At 43.7% G+C, this 21,014-nt stretch overlaps 1 protein-coding gene across 3 annotated transcripts in view; it reads left to right on the plus strand.

Moving 5' to 3' along the window:
- The window catches only part of LOC124787937 (disintegrin and metalloproteinase domain-containing protein 11), a 1,045,780-nt gene that overhangs the window by 665,529 nt on the left and 359,237 nt on the right, over nucleotides 1–21,014 (plus strand). For all 3 annotated transcript variants that reach the window (XM_047254929.1, XM_047254930.1, XM_047254931.1), the window contains exon 5: nucleotides 8,456–8,525. In XM_047254929.1, the coding sequence (XP_047110885.1) occupies nucleotides 8,456–8,525 (70 nt within the window). The remainder of the gene's footprint in view (nucleotides 1–8,455; nucleotides 8,526–21,014) is intronic.

Below are 21,014 nucleotides of genomic sequence, written 5' to 3' on the forward strand. Positions count from 1 at the left end.
GTTTAAAGAAGCTGGTACAAAGATGTCATAGATGGAAATGGAAATGATCATATGGTGTCAGTGGCAGGGAATTCCCAGGCGGGAAGTTCGGCTGCCAAGTGTAAGTCTTATTGAGTGCGACGCCACATTGGGCGACTTATGCGTTGACAGTGGGGATGAAATGGTGATGAGGACAACACAACACCCAGTCCTTGAGGGAAGGAAATCTCCCACCCTATCCGGGAATCGAACCCGGGCACCCGTGCTTGGTATTCCAAAGCACTGACCGTTCAGCTAGTTGGGCGGACATGCCATAGATGTGTTCAGCTCTTGGGGACAAGCTGATTAAATAATTTGGTACCAATAAAAATATTTTTTTATAATTCCACACTCTCGTATGTTGTGATGGATGTCGGATTAGGAGAGGATGGACAAGATATAGTTACATGGAAGGTGCGAATATGGGTTTAATTAGGGAATTACGAACCAGGATTGCAAATAAGAAGATAGGATATAGGGTGCTGGAATTGGAGTTTGTGGTGTACGAACAGAGTTAGTAAGTGCTCTAAGAAGGGAAGTAGGCGAGTAAACTGGATGAGTTGGTACAGGGTGCGAGGCGCGGAAGGTAGCCGGCAGGTTCAATCTATTTTGTTAATAGTATGTAAAACAAAATATGTTTTTGGTAATTATCTAATGGCATTAGCCCTCAACGTTGAACAGGCATTTGGTTTCTTGTGTGTGACTTAAGATTTTTTTGAGATGTTTGATGCTTACCTGTTTGTATCGCATTGTTTTTGAACAGATATGTAGCTTAAGATATTGCATTAGTTCAATATGTGTGAATCTCGATACGAGTTCATAAAGCTATGGCATTGTTACACACTAGTAGAAGAATGCCATAGTCGTATTGACGTGACCGTACAGACGGTAGAATTGTTACAGAATGACGCTCTTATTGATATTCCAACTTCCATCCACTCAACTCCAGCCTCCCCCCCCCCCCTCCCCTTTTCCCACTACTCCTCTTGACATCCAGCCGTTCCTTCTCGAGCGACAGACAGCGCTATCAGAACCGGAATTGAATCGCGAGAACGGAATGACGCAACTCGATGTAGCTCCGAGCGATGGGCGGGGCTAGCGGCGTGCTGAATCGCAGTCAAATAAGTTTCGCGGGGCGTCAGGCCATGTGTGTGGAACGTTGGCACGCCTGCCGACTAACCTGCGGCCAAGCCTGGGGAAATCACCGGCCCTGTCCTATGCATACGGAACAAACAGGCTGCCGGGCGTGCGCTGCCAACTCGTGTGATTAAATTCCCACTTCGGGCGCCTGGCAGATACGATCCGCGAGACAGTTCTCGGCAAACACACTACGCGCATGATGCAGTCGGAGAAAAAAGAAAAACAGAAACAAAACTGGGTAGCCTGTGAGTCACAACAGAAATATACTATCCACTTGGCTGGTGAAATACCGATATGACGAACAAAGAGCCGCGACTAAACGTTTCATCCGATTTTAATATTTATTTATCATGGGAAGATTGGGAACATCAGACCCTCTCTTACATCTAATGAGACATTCTGTTTATTTTTCACTCTTTCTTATATCTTCGTCTTTCCCGAAGAGTTTATCCCGTACAGTAGTTGGATTGGTAGCTTGAAAAAGGGAAGGAATCCAAAACCTCTTTTTGCAGGAAAATAGATAAAACTTTCTACTGTTCTTATTTTTAATTTTGTCTTATTCAGACAGTTGTATAAGATTCTTTACATTTACCTTCCCCCTCAGTACCTTGTAAAGCTGAATTAGGTCGTACTGGAGGCATCGCAATGTTAAAAACCGAGGATTTGTTCCCTTCCTCAAAATGATTATGTGTTAGTCATTAAAACATCAGTAGACATTCATAATACGACATACACAGGAAATGTCTGTATTTGTCAGACGTTTTGAAACAATTATTAATGAAATTTACTCTGAAAATCATTACTCTCTTTCACTTTCTCCGTCCTTTGCAGTAGCTGTTGATGGTCACATCAACACCTCCTCACGAAATGGTCTTTACTTATACGGAGTGTGTGTTACTGGCTTGCGTACATCCTGGATCTACATGCCTTGTACTGGATTTTTTCCGTTTTACGCGATTTCTGTTGACATGTGCGGCACTCCTACAGTGTTCAAAAAATGGCTCTAAGCCTTATGGGACTTAACATCTGAGGTCATCAGTCCTCTAGACTTAGAACTACTTAAACCTAACTAACATAAGGACATCACACACATCCATGCCCGAGGCAGGATTCGAACCTGCGACCGTAGCAGCAGCGCGGTTCCGGACTGAAGCGCCATGTGGCCGAACGGTTCCATAGTGCTTAGGGCCATTTGAACCATTTGAACTGAATCGCCTAGAACCGCTCGGCCACAGTGGCCGGCTCCTACGTTGTTCTTTTGCGGCAATAATGAGTTTTTCACTGCACGATCAATGAACTCAGACACGCTTAAATAACCTTTAGGTAAGAAGTATTCTAATTGCCTGTATTTAGAAATCGAAAATGAGGACTTTTCAAGAAACTCGTTGATGTTTATTGTCGGCCAGACCTTTCCTTATGCACCTTCTGAACCGTACCGTCGGCTTCAAATTTATCCCGAATACAATAAATTGTTGTACGTATTGGTGGCTGATTTCCGTACACATTACGCCATTGTCGCTGTATCTCCATCATGTTTTCGTACCTCCAGTACCACTTCAATATGGCTTTGCGTTGCTCGAACGACAACCTTACTTCGTTCATCGCTGCACTGTCATCAGCCGGAAAACGAGCGTCCAGATTTGTTGACAAAACAATGGACTACGCTACTGCCAAAAATTGCAGCGATATGTAATTTTGTGCCAAAGATATTAACTATCAAAGAGTGTCTACATTTTTCTGGACCCCTCTGTATATGGTTCCAGAGACGTTCTTCGAGTCTCAAACGTTTATGAAGTGCATATGAAGACTTAAGTGACGAATGAAAATTTGTTCCAAGGCTGAGATTCGAACTAGTCCAATACACATGGGGAGCATCTGCAAAGCTGTTAAGAGTTTAGAGGGCATAGCAAGTGGGCTGAGGCGTGAATGGAAACTTTGACTGAAGAGGTGGATGTGCTAGCTAGTCCATGCAGTTGTTCATACCCTCTGTGCCCGGGTGGCGTAGCGGCTAGCACATCTGCCTCGTGAGCAGGAGACCCATGTTCGAATCCCGGTCTTGGTACACATTTTCATATGTCGCTTCAGTCTGCATATATGTATCACAGATGTTTGGGACTTGAAAAGGGCTCTGGAACCATTTAGTTCCATCTGAAAATTTGTTGGCCATACTGATGTATTGACTCTCCAGAAAATGAGAACCGTCGCCAGGAAAAAGTGAATGAAGTACAGAAAGAGAAATACTGGACGATTATTTTACGAAACTGAAAACGAACTGAAAGCCTTGGGGTACTTAACCTGTCAACCTGTGAGTTCATAACACTATGGCATTGGTTTGTAGTGCCCTGAGACATTGCTCCTTTCTATAAAAAAAACTTGACCCACATGTGAATAAAAGCAGTCTGAATAACTTTGTTTTTAAACTTCGGGGTGGGAGAACTTTGTCATAGCACAACAGAATAATTGGTGGGGTTTTTAACATGAGTCAAATGAAGACCAATTTCAAAACTTGACCCTCGCAGCGAAACTCATGCAGATACCCAGGATTCATATATTTCAGTTATTCATTACTGATGCAGTTCTTGGGATGCAGATGTGTCTGCTCTCTGTGTCCTATAACAACTGATGAATTGAAGTGATCTGAGATTGTGTGATAGCAGAATTTGAAAATCTCCTCCAAACATACGAGTCTACGAGGTACACAGCAACAAAGGCTTACCTGGCTAACCGAAAATTTCATTTAAAATAAGGATTAAATCCAGCTTTAAATATAATTAAAGCCAACGTAATACGTTCGAGAACGTATCTCTTCATGAAATACACGTGGAAAAATGAAATAAAGATCAGAGGAGTGAAAAATAAGTACATGAGAATCACAATTTATATTAATATTTAATACACTGACGGGAAAAAAATCGCAACAGTAAAAGGAGTGAATATCGAGGAATACATTTGTGTAGGTGACATATTTAAGTTATTAACATTGCAAGATCACAAATTAATGTAAGCGCGAAATTAGTCATTGCAAATATGAAATGCTGGTACATTAATAAGTAGTGTAACTGCCAGAACGTTGAATGAAAGCTTGCAGACGTGCATACACTGTGTTGTACAGGTGCCGGACGTCAAATGTGGAATGAAACCACATGCCTGTTGCTCTTGGTCGGTCAGTACAGGGAAGGTTAATGCTCGTTGTGGGAGACGGTGGAGTTATCGTAGGATGATGCCCTATATGTGCTCGATTGGAGACAGATCTAATGATCGAGCAGGTCAAGGCGACATGTCGACACTCTGTAGAGGATGTTGAGTTACTATTTTGGTATGTGGGTGAGGGTATCTCGTCGGAAAACATACTTGGCATGCTCTTCATGAATGGCAGCACGGCATGTCAAATAACCAGAGTGACGCACAAATTTGCAGCCGGGGTGAGTAGGATAACCTCGAAGGTGCTCCTGGTGTCATACGAAATCGCACCCCAGACCGTAACTCCAGATGTAGGTCCAGTGTGTCCTGCACGCAGACAGATTGATCACAGGCCATCAAATGGCCTCCTTCAAACAACACACGGCCATTACTGTCACCGAGGCAGAACCAGCTTTCATCAGTAAACCCATAGGACCATTGAACTCTTCGCTTGACACCACTGAAATAGCAAATGGCGGTGTTTTGTGGTCAGTGAAATGTACGCTACAGAGCATCTGGCCTGGAGATGTCCTTGAAGTAAATGATTTGTAACAATTCGTTGAGCCGGCCGCTGTGGCCGAGCGGTTCTAGGCACTTCAGTCCGGAACCGCAATGCTGCTACGGTCGCAGATTCAAATCCTGCCTCGGGCATGGATGTGTGTGATGTCCTTAGGTTAATTACGTTTAAGTAGTTCTAAGTTCTAAAGACTCATGACCTCTGATGTTAAGTCCCATAGTGCTCAGAGCCATTTGAACCATTTGCTGAAGGCCTAAATACAGAGCAAACAAGAATTTTAAATAAAACACGGCTGAAGGCCTAATCTTAAAGTACTTCACATAAGGTTCGGCTGAAGGCCATATACTGAACATAGAACAGACAAAATTAATACACGCCTGAAGGCCTGGAACAGTACTAGCGACAAAAGAAAATCACAGTCACATACAACAGAACAGCGGTGCTCAGAAGTGTTCCAAGGGTCGGCCTGGAGAGGAAACTCTAACAACAGTTTAGGTTAGACAGGCAGCCAAGTGTAACACCAAATAATCGGGTGGGAGCACTACCTAGGGACGGCTGAAGAACCACCCAACAATGTAATCAATTCCCCTGTCCGGACCTCACTGGTGCTGCGTCCCGACTGCTTTCGGACGCACGACGACGTCCCGGAGACACTGGGTCGAACCCTACCATGCAGAGGGAACACCGGCCCATTGGCCTACCGACATCTCTGCACAAGGACGGAACCGACCAAAGTCCCGCAATATGATCAATTGAAGGGGCCCAGAAGCGATCGGAAGACCAAATACACGTCGCCCGATGAGACGACCGACCGAACGAGCAACCAACGGTCGTCCCTGCTCCATTCACCCTCCGTCGGACAGATCGTGTGTGTGGCCAGCTGTCGGCAAGTACTGGCTGTCCGTTCCTCACTGGCGCTCCGTCCCCCGACTGATCTCCAGACACACGACGACCCGGAAATACTAGCGGTCGCTCCAGAGATAGTACGACGGTGCACTTGTCGATAAGCGCTGCTGCTGCCACTCACGGGCAAGTAAACCAGCATCCTAGTGACGCCAGTAAAACGAATTGAAATAAAACGAGGCGACAGAAACATAAAAACAAGATGACGAGCAATAAACGGCATGATCGCAAGCCGCGCTCGGCTCAGCTATAAACAGTGGAAAGCAACAACAGCCGTAGTAGAAAAGAACGCCGCTTATATTAGTTCATGAAAAGTGCTGTGGTGTGCAAGTAACTTTTGCTTGGTATGCCAACTAACATATCTCGATGAAATTTAGGCCATATGTAGAAAGAACTGCTACACTATAGTACAGAAGGAAACTGAAAGAAGTCCGTAACGAGATGAACAGAAATAGTACTGTTATTGAAAGACAGTAATGACACTGAAGTTATAGCGATTAATGATGTCTCCTGAACATCACAAAAGGTGGGACACTGTTCTCAATAGGGTGTGTGATCACCAAGAACGGTAGTGCATCGTCTGCAACGTGCTCCCATGCTTAGCACAAGGTTGGTAAGGAGTTCTTCTGGTAGGGCGATCCATTGCTCCACCAGCGCGGTTAACAACTGTTCGCTGATCGTTGGTGCATATGGACGTGCTGCAGTATGCCTCCCCACCGCATCCCACATGTGTTCGGTGGTGTTTAAGTCGGGGAATGGGCAAGCCAGACCATTCTGCAAATATCCTCTCGTTTCAAGAGCTCCTCTACCCGTTCTGTTCGATGCTGTCGCGCATTCTAGCCCATAAAAATGAAGTGAGGAGCGAGTGCACCCCTGGAAACAGGCACAAGAGGAAGAAGTACAGTACAATAATGTCGTGTGACGACGGCCTCTCGTAGGGTAGACCGTTCGCCTGGTGCAAGTCTTTCGATGTGACGCCACTTCGGCGACTTGCGCGTCGATGGGGATGAAATGATGATGATTAAGGTAACACAACACCCAGTACCTGAGCGGAGAAAATCTCCGACACAGCCGGGAATCGAACCCGGGCCCTTAGGATTGACATTCTGTCGCACTGACCACATTTTTTTTTTTTTCAGTGTCAGACTTACTACCTTTGCTGACATACATTTTGTTGTACTACCGCATAAATAGTTTCTACAATGTCCAAATGTTGACAAATAGTGGCTAATTAGAAAATTAATTAAGGAAATGAATAAAACTGAAAATGTCCAAATGAAGGACATGAAGACATCGCGGATAGTACAAATACAAAAGAAACATGCTGCTGTAGCAATGAAATGAAATTCGTGTCGGTGGCGACACCTGCTCACGACCCGACGTTCGACAGAGCCAGAGAGCCATCTATCGACTCGTTCTCCAGACGTTGGTGTAAGACTGGGTCGTCTTCTCGAAATTTAACTAAGGGTCCGTAAGTGTGATCGATGTATATCTCGCCTTCTTCGTCTATCTCATCTCTCACCCGTCACACCCCATCTGGCTGGCGGGTCGGTAAATGTAAGTCGCAAGTAATTAGCGAAGTCTTGCCTATATTTCTTATGCTGTTGCAGCTTCGTGTGTCCATCCAGGAGGAAATGCCAAAAATCCATTTTGTCTTTTTCCGATTCGTTATAGACGTAGCCCACAACCATTCCCCGTACCCATGTCACTGCATTGGTTTTTTGGACCGGAAAATAAGATTCTTGGGGGAAAAGAAGTGTGTCTGGTGAAATTGTGTGAGGGGCGGAGCGTAACAGGAACGCCAATACCTGTTGTGCCAAATGCCACACCGGAGCCGTGCCACTACATGCTAAACGGTGTTCATCAGTGTCCTCTGTTGCGCAGCCTAAACATTGTGGAGTGTCTGCCAAATGAATCGCGTGCCACCGTTGATTCGTTGCGAACTACCTATACCACTCAGCTACCGGGGACGGACAGAAGTACAGTGGTGCAATAAGGTTGACTGGTGGCTGTTCGAAGACTTGCAGCATTGTGCCGCCCAAAACCATATCACACGGACTACCAAAACGATTATGTTTGTCAGTGTTCCTTAGTTCATTACGCGTTGCCATCTCCCGTCATACAAGGATACATGCTGTATTGTCGAACATGATTGTTTTGGTGGCCCAGGTGTTACGGTGTAGTGAGGCATAATGTTACATGGGCGTACTGACCTTCAAATCGTTGAACACCGTGCACTCGCCAGGCATTGCACTAGTTCCTCCCATGTGCGTGTTTCCAGGGATGCATAAGGACCAAAGGTGGAACAACGCATTTGTGACTTGCTCAGTTTTTGAAGCTCTTTCTCTTGAATAAGTCATCCATTTTTCCTGAAACTGTAATCATATGTTGGTCTGTACACGTAACTCACTTCTACCGATTCCCATCCCATTCCGACAATTACCTAGTGGTGCGTCGTTTTTTTTTTTTTTTTGTTTTGTTTGTTTTTGTGCGTATTAACCCGCAGACAATTTTGAATCGCAATGTTGGATATGTTGGACGGATGTGTGGCTAGAATGTTCAGACATTCCATAGGATTAGTGAGAAGTGTTGTTTACCGAGTCATCGACCTTCTTACATACATTTAATGCACTGCAAAGTTTGTAGTTGTTGCAAATTGTAAACCATTGTATTAACGCTGGCCCTGTGTTGTTGCAGGCAACTCCTTGCCCCCAACCTCATGCAGAAGCATTTCCTCGCCAACGGAGCAGAGCAGGTCTCTAAACAGGTAAGCTTCCCACATAAATTGTTTACCGACAACTTTTTATATCTGTAGCGCAACGGCTTTAAAATAAGGGTGTTACGGACGAACTAGTTTGAACAATCTGTATTATCCAACCATCTTTGGATAAAAACTCTATTTTCAGTTTTTGGGTTCAGTGTAATTATTGTGTAATTCTGATAAGGTTTTAGTCTAGTCATTGTTATAAATTACGATACTGACCTGCCAGGGTAGCCGAGAGCGCTAACTCGCTGCTTCTTGGACTCGGGTAGCCGCGCCGGCCCTGGATCCAATCCGCCCGGCGGTTTAACGACGCGGGCCGATGTGCCGGTCAGCCTGGATGTGGTTCTTAGGCGGTTTTCCACATCCCGCTAGGTGAATACCGGGCTGTTCCCCATGTTACGCCTCAGTTACACGGCTCGCAGACATCTGAACACATTCGCACTATTCCATAGATTACACTCGACGCAGACAGTTGGGGTGTAATTCCATCTCGAGGGGTACGGTGTGGCGGCAGGAAGGGCATCCGGCCACCCCTTAAACATTAACATGCCAAATCCGATTAACGATGGCTGGCCCTGCGTAACTGCGGGGCAAGGCTCAAGCGATAAATTGTTATAAATTACGATACTGACATCTGCCACATTTCTCAATTTCGGTTAGTAATCTTACTAAGGATCTTATACTGCGACTCAGCTGAAACTAGTCCACAGACAGCTTCTGATACTTTAGCAGTCAAGCACTATGTTTACTTATTATATAGTCATTTTTGTCGCTAATTAATGCTATTTTCCATTTTGTCAAGTTTTCATTTTATAAGGTATGCACCCCAACTCCCTTTGGCTGAAGCTTTCATCAGAACTACATTACAAAGACATCGTGCGCAGTATTTCGTCAGATTCCAGCGTACAACCGTACCATGGAATGGAGCGTCTTCATACTATGATCCAACGATCTTGCTGCAGACGATGTTGACATATGGCAGTGGACAGCTCAACCAAGCCTGACAAACGCTCTGAGATGACTTATACGTAACAAGTCCATGATGCGGTTGTACATTGGAATCGAACGAGATATTCGTAATGTGTACCGACAGCCTTTTACTGTAAATCCAATGTGTTAAGGAACATTGTTGGTAAATATTCATTGAAGAGCCAAAGAAACTGCTAAACCTGCCTAATATCGCGCAGGGCCCCCGCGAGCACGCAGAAGTGCCGCAACACAACGTGGCATGGACTCGACTAATGTCTGGAGTAGCGCTGGAGGGACATGACAACATGAGTTCTGCAGCGCTGTCCGTAAGTCCGTAAGAGTACGAGGAGATGGAGATCTCTTCTGAACAGCACGTTGCAAGTCATCCCAGATATGCTCAATAATATTCATGTCTGGGGAGTTTGGTGGCCAGCGGAAGTGTTTCAACTCAGAAGTGTGTTACTGGATCGTGTGGCGTGTGGTATGTCGCATTGTCCTGCTGGAATTGCCCAAGTCTGTCGGAATGCACAATGGACACGAATTAATGCAGGTGATCAGTCAGGACGCTTACCTACGTGTCACCTATCAGAGTGGTATCTAGACGTATCAGGGGTCTCATATCACTCCAACTGCACACCGCATACCATTACAGAGCCTCCAAAAACTTCTGCTAATTTGGTTAAGGAAGCCCCCCCCCCCTCCCATATGAGCACCAACAATTTGCCCACTCTCGAATTCACTTAGCCCCGACATAATGCACTCACAACTACCAGAACTCTGTTCCGAGCGCGACTGATTCTTGCAACGTACTGAGGACACCGCACAAATGCTGTTCTTGGTCAAATACAACAGCGCGATCTGCTGGATTGGCTAGCATTTGCATTTATGGCCAACCGAGCATTACCCGTTGTATTTCCATATTTTTGGCCAACCCCTGTACGTCACTGCAGATATGCTCCCATCAGTTTACTAACTGTAGGTACACCGAACTCGACGAATTCATTGCATACTATATTGAAACTACTGCGTATCGTAAATACAACCGCTATATGCTTTAGACTGAAGTGACGGAAGTCATGAAATGCCTCCTAATGAGTGTCGGACTTCCTTTCCCCCAGCGTAGTGCAGCACTCCGACGTTTCATGGACTCAACAAGTCGTCGGAAATCCCCTGAGAAAATATTGAGCCATGCTGCCTCTATAGCCGTCCAAAATTGTGGAAGTGTTGCCGCTGCAGGACTTCCTGCACGAACTGACCCCTCGATTAAGTCCCATAAAAGTTCTATGGGATTCACGTCGGGCGATGTGGGTGGCCAAATCATTCGATCCAACTGTTCAGAATGTTCTTCAAACCAATCGCGAACAGTTGCAACCCGGTCTCATCCATAAAAGTTCTACGTTGTTTGGGAGCATAAAGTCCATGCATGGCGCCGCGCGGGGTAGCCCCGCGGTCTTGGACGTATTGTCACGGTCCGCGCGGCTCCCCCGATGGAGGTTCGAGTCCTCCCTAGGGCATGGCTGTGTGTGTTGTCCTTAGCGTAAGTTAGTTTAAGTTAGATTAAGTAGTGCCTAAACTTAGGGACCGATGACCTTAGCAGTTTGGTCCCGTAAGACCTTACCACAAATTGCCACATTTTTCCATGCATGGCTGCAAATGGGCCCCAAGTAGCCGAACATAACCATTTCTAGTCAATTATCGGTTCCATGTACACAGCCCATACCATCATGGAGCTTTGTGCGGTCTGCGCCATACTCGAAGCCTACAATCAACTCTTCCCAACTGAACTTTGAAGCCATCTGACCAGGCCACAGTTTTTCAGTCGTCTAGGGTCGAACCGATATGGATGAGAGGCTCTGGAGGCGATGTGGTGCTGTTAACAAAGGCTCTCGCGTCGGCCGTCTGCTGCCGTAGCCCATTAACGCCAACTTTGGTCGCAATGTCCTAACGCACACGTTTGTCGTACGTCCCACATTGATTCCTGTGGTTATTTCAAACAATTTTTCTTCTCTGTTAGCACTGACAGCTCTACGCAAACGCTGCTCCTCTCGGTCGTTAAGTGAAGGGCGTCGGGCACTGCGTTGTCTGTTGTGACTTGGCAAGACAGCCAAGCCACTAGGAGGTGAAGCCGAAAGGCACGCGTTTAAGCTCACGCAGGCTGGCGTGAGGTCTGGAACAGGTAAAGTAATTGAGACTAGCAAGTAAAGTACGTAGCTTCTTGAATACTTAACTTTAATCCATAATTGGTGAACATCTGTCTGACGGTACATGCATCACAAGATAAATAGCAAATGATAATGGCGCCTTGCTAGGTCGTAGCAAATGACGTAGCTGAAGGCTATGCTAACTATCGTCTCGGCAAAGGAGAGCGTAATTTGTCAGTGAACCATCGCTAGCAAAGTCGGCTGAACAACTGGGCCGAGTGCTAGGACGTCTCTCTAGACCTGCCGTGTGGCGGCGCTCGGTCTGCAATCACTGACAGTGGCGACACGCGGGTCCGACGCATACTAACGGACCGCGGCCGATTTAAAGGCTACCACCTAGCAAGTGTGGTGTCTGGCGGTGACACCACATTGTCCATGATGAGAGGTGATGCCTATAATTTGGTATTCTCAGCACGCTCCTGATACTGTGGATTTCTAAATATTGAGATCCCTTACGACTTCGGAAATGGAATGTTTTATGCGTCTAGCTGCAACTATGATTCCGCATTCAAAGTCTGTGCGGTCATAATCATGACGGAAACATTTTCACGTGAATCACCTGAGTACAAATGACAGCTGCGCGAATGTACTGCAATTTTATATCTACTGTACGCGATACTACCGCATATCGCTATCCTATGATTTTGTCACCTCACTGTAGAGACAGAAACGGCAGTGGGGGGACTACATAGCCAATGTATTGTAGAAAGGAGATAGATACATTTATTCCATTTCCTACCCGCGTCATCAGGGCAGGCTGTTGCAGAAATTTCACTTCTTCTGAGCCAAATCGCTTCAAGCTATGAGTGGGCGTAAATGTTTCTGTTGACAATATTTGGGAGGTGATTTACCAGTTCCTCCATCTGCCTGATAGTCACGAGAAACTTGAAGCTGTAGAAATCTCAAACCCTAGAAAGCTGGCTATTGGGACATTCCCAGTTGCGAATGTTCGGGAGGTGATGCCAGTCCCGATATTTGCCTGATAACTAAGTACAGCAGCGGCAACTAAGGAGTCTTAACGGTTCTGGTATTTGGTGCTAGAGAAAAACGATGAAGATTAGATGAATGGATCGAATAACTAATAGAGAGGTACTGAAGTGAGTCAGGAAGAAAAGAAATTTGTAGTACAACTTGTCTTAAATAAAGGTTCACCTGGTAGGATACATCTGATGTATCCAGAGACAGCTAATTTGGTAATTCAGAGGAGAGTGACGAGTAAAAAAATGGCTCTGAGCACTATGGGACTTAACTTCTGAGGTCATCAGTCCCCTAGAACTTAGAACTACTTAAACCTAACTAACCTAAGGACATCACACACATCCATGCCCGAGGCAGGATTCGAACCTGCGACCGTAGCGGTCACGCGGTTCCAAACTGAAGTGCTTAGAACCGCACGGCCACACAGGCCGGCAGAATGAGGAGTAAAAATTGTAGAGAGTGCCAAGCCTCGAATGCCGCAAGCAGCGTCGAGTGGATGTGGAATGCAGTACTTACGCAAAGACGAAGAGAGTAGCACAGGGTAGACCAGTGTGGAGAGCTGCATCAAATCAATCTTCGAATTAAAGACCACAACAGCAACAGAACCGAGAGTAACCTCCTAAGAACATTTATCGAAACAGAAGAAATGTAACCTTCCGCGGAACATTCATCTCCTCGACGTTTACTGCCACTGACAGATGAGATGGGCTGCGAGATATTAATGGAGCTGCGACTTTTAAAATTAAACCTGAGTCCCTCTGTATGAAGGTTCCTGATTCCCTTCTCTCGACTGACTGGTTAATTACACTGTCCCGGAAACTTGGAACATAAACAAACATACTTCTCTAGTGATACCTCAATTTTTGATTAAGGAGTCTAGTGAAATAAGAATGTTAGAAAACTTGTTTCAGTTTAAGCTGTACTTAATATCTGGCGTTATTCATTTAGATCTCTAGGTTCATTACATCTGCTAGCGTCAGTAAATACCAGCAGATTATTAAGGTGTTAATCGTCTTAATGGATAAAGTGATGCCACAACAATTTGAATAACATTGTGGGATAGGTTGCGGCCGTCTACATCTAAATCTACATCTATATAGATAGTCCGCAAGACACCGTACGGTGCGTGGCGGAGGACACCCTGGACCACTATTAGTCATTTCGTTTCGTGTTCTGCTCTCAAATAGAGCCTGGGAAAAACAAATTTCTATACGCTTCCGTGTGAGCCCTAATTTCTCATATCTTATTTCCGCAGTCGTTACGCGCAGTGTATGTCGGCGGCAGTAGAATCGTTCGGAAGTCAGCTTCAAATGCCGGTTCTCTAAATATTCTCAATAGTTTTTCTCGAAAAGAACGCCGCCGTCCCTCCAGAGATTCCCATTTGAGTTCCCGAAGCATATCCGTAACAATTACGTGTTGTTAGAATCTGCCGGTAACAAACCTAGCAGCCCGCGTCTGTATTGATTCGATGTCTTCCTTCAGTCCGACCTCGCACGGGTTCCAAACATCGAGCAGTACTCAAGAATAGGTCCCACAAGCCTCTTACATGCGGTCTCCTTTACAGGTGAACCACTCTTCGTCTACTCTACCATATTTCTCACATGTTCGTTCCCTTTCATATCGCTTTGCAAAGTTACGCCTAGATATTCAAACGACTTGACTGTGTCAAGCAGGACTCTACTAATACTGTAACAATTACAAGTCTGCTCTTCCTATTCATACGCATTAACTTATATTAAACGTGTCCCATTCCATTCTCATACACTGTCTTTCATTTCCTTCGTGTCATATCACTATAGTCTGGGTTCTGTACAACTTGCGGGTAACGTTCCGCACCCTGTATTTTATTCCTGTTGGTTTCAGAGTTCCATTTAATACATTCTATTGCAACGTTTGTCTCACACCAAGCCCCTAGCACTGCTAATTAAAAATAGACGTTTCCTTTGTGAGCAATTACCTGCGACGATATGAGTTGTCTGTGGCATTGAGGGTTTGAATTGCTGTTGCCGTATTGTGCTAGGGTATGCAGATTTCTTGACCTTTAGAATCCAGCAGACCGACGTCCGCCTTATAATCCACTAGTGCGACTGTCACAACCTATTATTTCACTTTCACAAGCTGCGACATGGTCGTGAATTGAACAGTGACTAGAATATAGAATAAATTTCCTTACTTCACGTCTATGGTCACAAATTGTTTTGTCATCAGACTACCGGTTTCGGTCTGTAATGACCATCTTCAGATCTGTTTTATAAAAACACGTCCTAAGTTTGTTTCGAACTGTAGTGCTGCTGACAAGATGTTTCTTGGTTATATATAGATAGTGCTGTTGACAAGATGTCTCTTGCTTTTATATGAGGGTGTGAATTTTAAATTGACAAACCAGAATATCTCCAAAAACAAGTTTCAGACGAAAAAATGTGTAGAATCCAAAGTTGATTATTTTCGAGGGGGACATTTGCTGGTGCTAAAATTAGCCCGCCACCCCAGCCCCCAGGGAGTGGAGCGGGAGGCAACATTAAAATTTCAAATGGGAACCCCCATTTTTTTATGCAGAATCAGATTCTACAAAGAAAACTACGTAAATTTTGTCTTAAACATTTGTTTTGATTCTTGGTAATTGGCACTTGTGTTTACTTCCATAGACTGGCAGACACAATAACATTTCTGAACACTGGGTAATCATACCAGTCGTTGGCCTTTGCAACCAGAATTGCAGCAGATATATTATTTTTAATAAAAAAACATCGACTTTTGAGGTAATACTTCTATTAAATGTATAAGAAAGGCTCAGAATCTGTTAGAAAAGAAGGTGGAAAAAAAGATTTTGGAAGGAGGTGAACGCGGACCTGACACATTTGTTTCCACAGCTCACAGACCTATCAATTGCGGTACAGTTTCGGTAGAGCTAACGGGTGTTCATATATAATATACGCTGTCAAATTGTACCGAAAAGATGCGCTTTTAATAGCTCATCATTGTGTCGTAGCGTTGAAACTGTATTCTTTCGTCGTAGGTAAGGTATAACACTGAAAATATCGATATCTAGTTTCCTGGCATTTTATTATAAAAAATCGTAGATAAAACAAATCGTCTTCGAGAGATGGTCAATTTTTTGATGAATTGAAACAGCTTATATTTGTAGCACGTACTCCAGGAGAAATACGACGTTTAACTCCATGAAATATGGCGGCAGATATGTTCTACTTGTGATGTAAAACAACATTCCTCAGCGCGAGGCAAAACTCTAACACGCCAGATCTTTTATTTCACACTCCTTGGTGTAGTAAAAAGTGGGATTCCACGCTGTGACGTCACGAGCTCCTAGCCAAGGTAAGTCGTGCGCGTCGTATGTCCTATTGAAGCTCCCATCAGCTAAGGCTGCCTTGTGTCCAGCCTTTTTACGGCCGTGTGCGCCTAAATAAATACAAGTCTGGCTTGCCCGACTTTTGTTAGGCGTTTTAGCGAAGAAGTGGAGAACACACAACTAAGGGCCGTCCCAAGCTAATGACATAAGCATGAAGAATAACTAGAAGTAAGAATAAGAAAATACTAGTATCGCCTGTGGTCGAACTTTGACCAATTGAGTCAATGGTCCTGATCTGTGGTGACAAATGTCATATATCTTAATACGTCTGAAATTTTAGCCGCGGAACTGATCGGTGGCAAATGCTGGTAGCTACGTGGATTCTTCAAAAACTCTTTGATTTCTCCCTAATTGTTAGATCATTTGAAGGGAGTCTTTAATACACTGAGTTGAAAAATAAATTTTGTGTCAATGGTGGCAAATTGACTTTACCCTTATGACAACACAATGTGAATGCCGTCGTATCGCGTGAAGTCACCTCAGACGCGAAATGATTTGCATTACAATATCTGCACTGTAAATTCATCAATTACAGTTCTCAGAATTATTTGTAATTATGTTCAGTGCACATTTAAATGTATCTTTCAAAACGACAATAGAATTATCGTTATCAGTATCTGCATTATGCCTATTACTTTCTCTACGCAAAAATTGCTTCTCTCTCTAGTTCTCCGTCTTTCAGTCCGCCCCGTTAATGTTCTTCTTCGAGACAGCCTAAAACAGATATAGTTTCCTTATAATACGAGATGTTGTAGATATTCAAAATGAAGATATCGAAAATTAGGAACACTCTAAATTTTGTGGTGACGATGGCAAACAAACACAGTGTTCCGTTTACTCTTAGACCAAAGTAAGTGAAGAAACGAACCCTAATAAACAACATTTGTTTTCCCCGACGGCTTCTTTACTACGTTTCATTTTTCACTGTTGTCAACATCAGTGACATAGCAGTTGCGACATTGTAGCTGTCCGGTATGCGTGTGTTACTGCAAATGAATTACCTGCAACATTTACACATGAATGTCCCTAGAATACAACTTCACGAAACTTCGTTACTTTCGTGTATATAGCCTTAGCACCTGGTCGTTGCACGTGGTAAAAGTAGGTAGCAATTTCAGAGACGAAGGAACACTTTTCACATTGTTTTTTACCTCTCCTAATGGCTGTGTATACAAATGATTTTTTTCTTTTTCGCACATCTACGGCAAAGTTCCTTTGGAATTCTGTAAGTTTCATTAGCTCACGTATTAATATTTTGATCTTTAAATAAAATAGATGCATTATCATTATAAATGTCCACAATGCTATTACTTTCCCTACATAAAAATTGTGTCTGTCTAGCTCTGCGTCTTTCACTCTGACACGTTAGCATTCTCCTTCTAGGCATACCCTAAAACAAATATAGTTTCCGCATAATTAGGGAAGTCGAAAGTCGAAGTTATTGAAAATGAAGAGATTTAAAATTAGAAACTAATTTCAAATTTTCTGGTAATGGTAGCAAATTACCACAGAGTTACTCTTACCGAAAAGTAAGACAAATCACGACGCCAATATACAAGATTATTTACAGACTTCGTTACTGCGATAGGTTGATTTTCAGTGCTGACAACATCATCGACCCAGCAGTTGTCGCATTGTAGCTGCACGGTATGCACGTTTTATTGCAAATGAACCATGTAAACATGAAAGCTCCTAGAATACGATTTCACGAAATGTTGTTGCTTTCGTGTGTCAGTTATACCATAGCACTTGATCGGTGCGCAGGGTAGAGGTTGGCTGCTCTTCAATTGTCGATGTTCAGATATTGGAGATTTTAATGCGTGATAGAGAATGAAACATCAGTGTTACGAATGCGAAAGCCTCTACTTCCTTTTACCACTCTTAACGGCTGCACACACACACATATTATTTTCTACACACATACATATTATTTTTTGTTTGTGCACACTTATGGCAAAGTACCTTTCGAATTATGTAAGGATCATTGGCCTCCTTAGACAATTAATATTAATAATCGGTACTTCAATTTTCGTTCTCACATATTAATGTTATGATACCATAAGGACTATAATGCTAATATTGAAAGAATATTATCTTTCATAAATGCCCACTAGACAAAGCAACGTGAATGGTCACAATCACAAAGATGATGATACGTAATGTCAAGAGTTCCACGAAACGATTTCTAAGGAAAATAACCTTCTTGGTAAAGTGAGTTCAAAACATAAATATTAATACTTAACTTTAGTTTATTTCGATGTAAAATTGTCTCTGGAAGAAGACTGAGCAATTTAGAACACTGATCATTTAGCTGTTATCATAATTGCCAAATTCTAACACTTAATGTTGTCCCAAAACCTAATACACTATTAATAAACGATTGATCGTACCCAACTGACTATTTCTTATTAAAATAGATAGTTCGGCTTTTAGGTTAAAACGTCCAGTTAAATGTAACGCTGAGTCCTTGAGAATAGCCTCCCGCTACGATTCTTTAGTTCTGCTCGAGAAAATCTGTCTAAAGGTAATGAAACGGGCCTGATTTCAACGAGGTACGTCACAATATTTTATAAATTATAGTTGTGAAACTGGACATGCTGTAAATTCTCGTGAGTAAATGAAACTTTTTTCCATATTATGGTGATATTCTGTTTTTTGTGTTTGATCTGAATGCCAGTAAATCTCCAGTGGCTCCCTGCTGCGCTGGACGCCTGACGTTCATAGGCACTCACCCACGAGAAAAGGGCAATCTCGTGAACAAAAAAAAAAAAGACAAAAATGGGTCCTCGACCGCATTCAGCAGATAAGCTAACCGCCCTGTATGATACATCCGATCGCTACATTCTGGGTAACGGCGATGGCTTCGGCGCGCTTGTTCCGCAGGGAAAACTCGCCGCAGAGCAGTTGTCGTAAAAACAACTCACCCCGATCCGTGGCCGATACCTAAGCCGAGAGATAACTTAATCACACCCACCGGTCGCTCGCAGCAGTGGCCCGCACCGGCAAAACAAATGCAATGACACGGCACTACACAATGAGACGGCGTATCAGCCATCTAGCAATTTTTGTGGGAGCTTTGCGAGGCCTTCCTACACAGTAATAGGGATGAGAAGGCCACGCATGTACCTGAGGAGCTCTGAGGGCTTTGGCCTCTTTACACCAGCACAAAACTGGCCTCGGCATGAACATTGGCCAGTCGGTATCTGCCGAGGCCGGGTGAACAGTCAGCGAACATTTTGCCCAAAACTAACTCAGCTATGTCATGTAGTCCCGTATCCAGAACCATACTACCTACCGAATCTGCTCTCTGGAGACAGCTGTTCATTATCATCATCTTTATAAACTGAACTCTTCCACATGATGCGAAGCTCAAACTTGTACTTCCATCTTCTCTTTGACCTGTCTACAATGCAGAAACTTTTAGTTTTATAACTGTTGCGCGACTGTATCAAAAGTCCCATCTCACAAAACCAGGAATCCCGAAACTCAGATTCCTTAAAGAAACGAGTTCCCATGTGCAAAACAGTTTCAAACGTCTAATTACAAATGATTTAATGTGTTACATATTTAACGTTAAACAAGTAAAATCTGTATAGTTGAAGATGCAAACCCCTAATTACGTTGGTTTTCTTATCTTCGGATTATTCATCCATTGTTGTTGTTGTTGTTGTGGTCTTCAGTCCTGAGACTGGTTTGATGCAGCTCTCCATGCTACTCTATCCTGTGCAAGCTTTTTCATCTCCCAGTACTTACTGCTACCTACATCCTTCTGAATCTGCTTAGTGTATTCATCTCTTGGTCTCCCTCTACGATTTTTACCCTCCACGCTGCCCTCCAATACTAAATTGGTGATCCCTTGATGCCTCAGAATATGTCCTACCAACCGATCCCTTCTTCTGGTCAAGTTGTGCCACAAACTTCTCTTCTCCCCAATCCTATTCAATACCTCCTCATTAGTTACGTGATCTACCCACCTTATCTTCAGCATTCTTCTGTAGCACCACATTTCGAAAGCTTCTATTCTCTTCTTGTCCAAACTATTTATCGTCCATGTTTCACTTCCATACATGGCTACACTCCATACGAATACTTTCATAAATGACTTCCTGACACTTAAATCAATACTGGATGTTAACAAATTTCTCTTCTTCAGAAACGCTTTCCTTGCCATTGCCAGCCTACATTTTATATCCTCTCTACTTCGACCATCATCAGTTATTTTGCTCCCCAAATAGCAAAACTCCTTTACTACTTTAAGTGTCTCATTTCCTAATCTAATTCCCTCAGCATCACCCGACTTAATTAGACTAAATTCCATTATCCTTGTTTTGCTTTTGTTGATGTTCATCTTATATCCTCCTTTCAAGACACTGTCCATTCCATTCAACTGCTCTTCCAAGTCCTTTGCTGTCTCTGACAGAATTACAATGTCATCGGCGAACCTCAAAGTTTTTATTTCTTCTCCATGAATTTTAATACCTACTCCGAATTTTTCTTTTGTTTCCTTTCATCCATAGAGTAATGAAAAAGTCAGAACGAGTGTAGTCTGAGGTATTCGCGCTCCGCTTTCAGATAAGCCAGTTGCTCAGGCATCTGAATTTTTATAACGTCATATCTCCTGAACTGTGGCATACAGTGATGCTCACACTGGACTCGCATTCGGGAAGACGACGGTTCAATCCCGCATCCGGCCATCCTGATTAAGGTTTTCCGTGATTTCCCTAAATCGCTCCAGGCAAATTCCAGGATGGTTCCTTTGAAAGGGCACGGCCGATTTTCTTCCCCGTCCTTCCCTAATCCGATGAGACCGATGACCTCACTGTTTGGTCTCTTCTCCCAAAGAACCCCAACCATACAGGGATACTCATATAATTTTCCAGGTACATTCAGTGGTATATGTGGGTTGTTGTTGTTGTTGTCTTTAGTCCTGAGACTGGTTTGATGCAGCTCTCCATGCTACTCTATCCTGTGCAAGCT

Source organism: Schistocerca piceifrons, chromosome 3, assembly GCF_021461385.2.
Source record: "Schistocerca piceifrons isolate TAMUIC-IGC-003096 chromosome 3, iqSchPice1.1, whole genome shotgun sequence".
NCBI lineage: Eukaryota > Metazoa > Arthropoda > Insecta > Orthoptera > Acrididae > Schistocerca > Schistocerca piceifrons.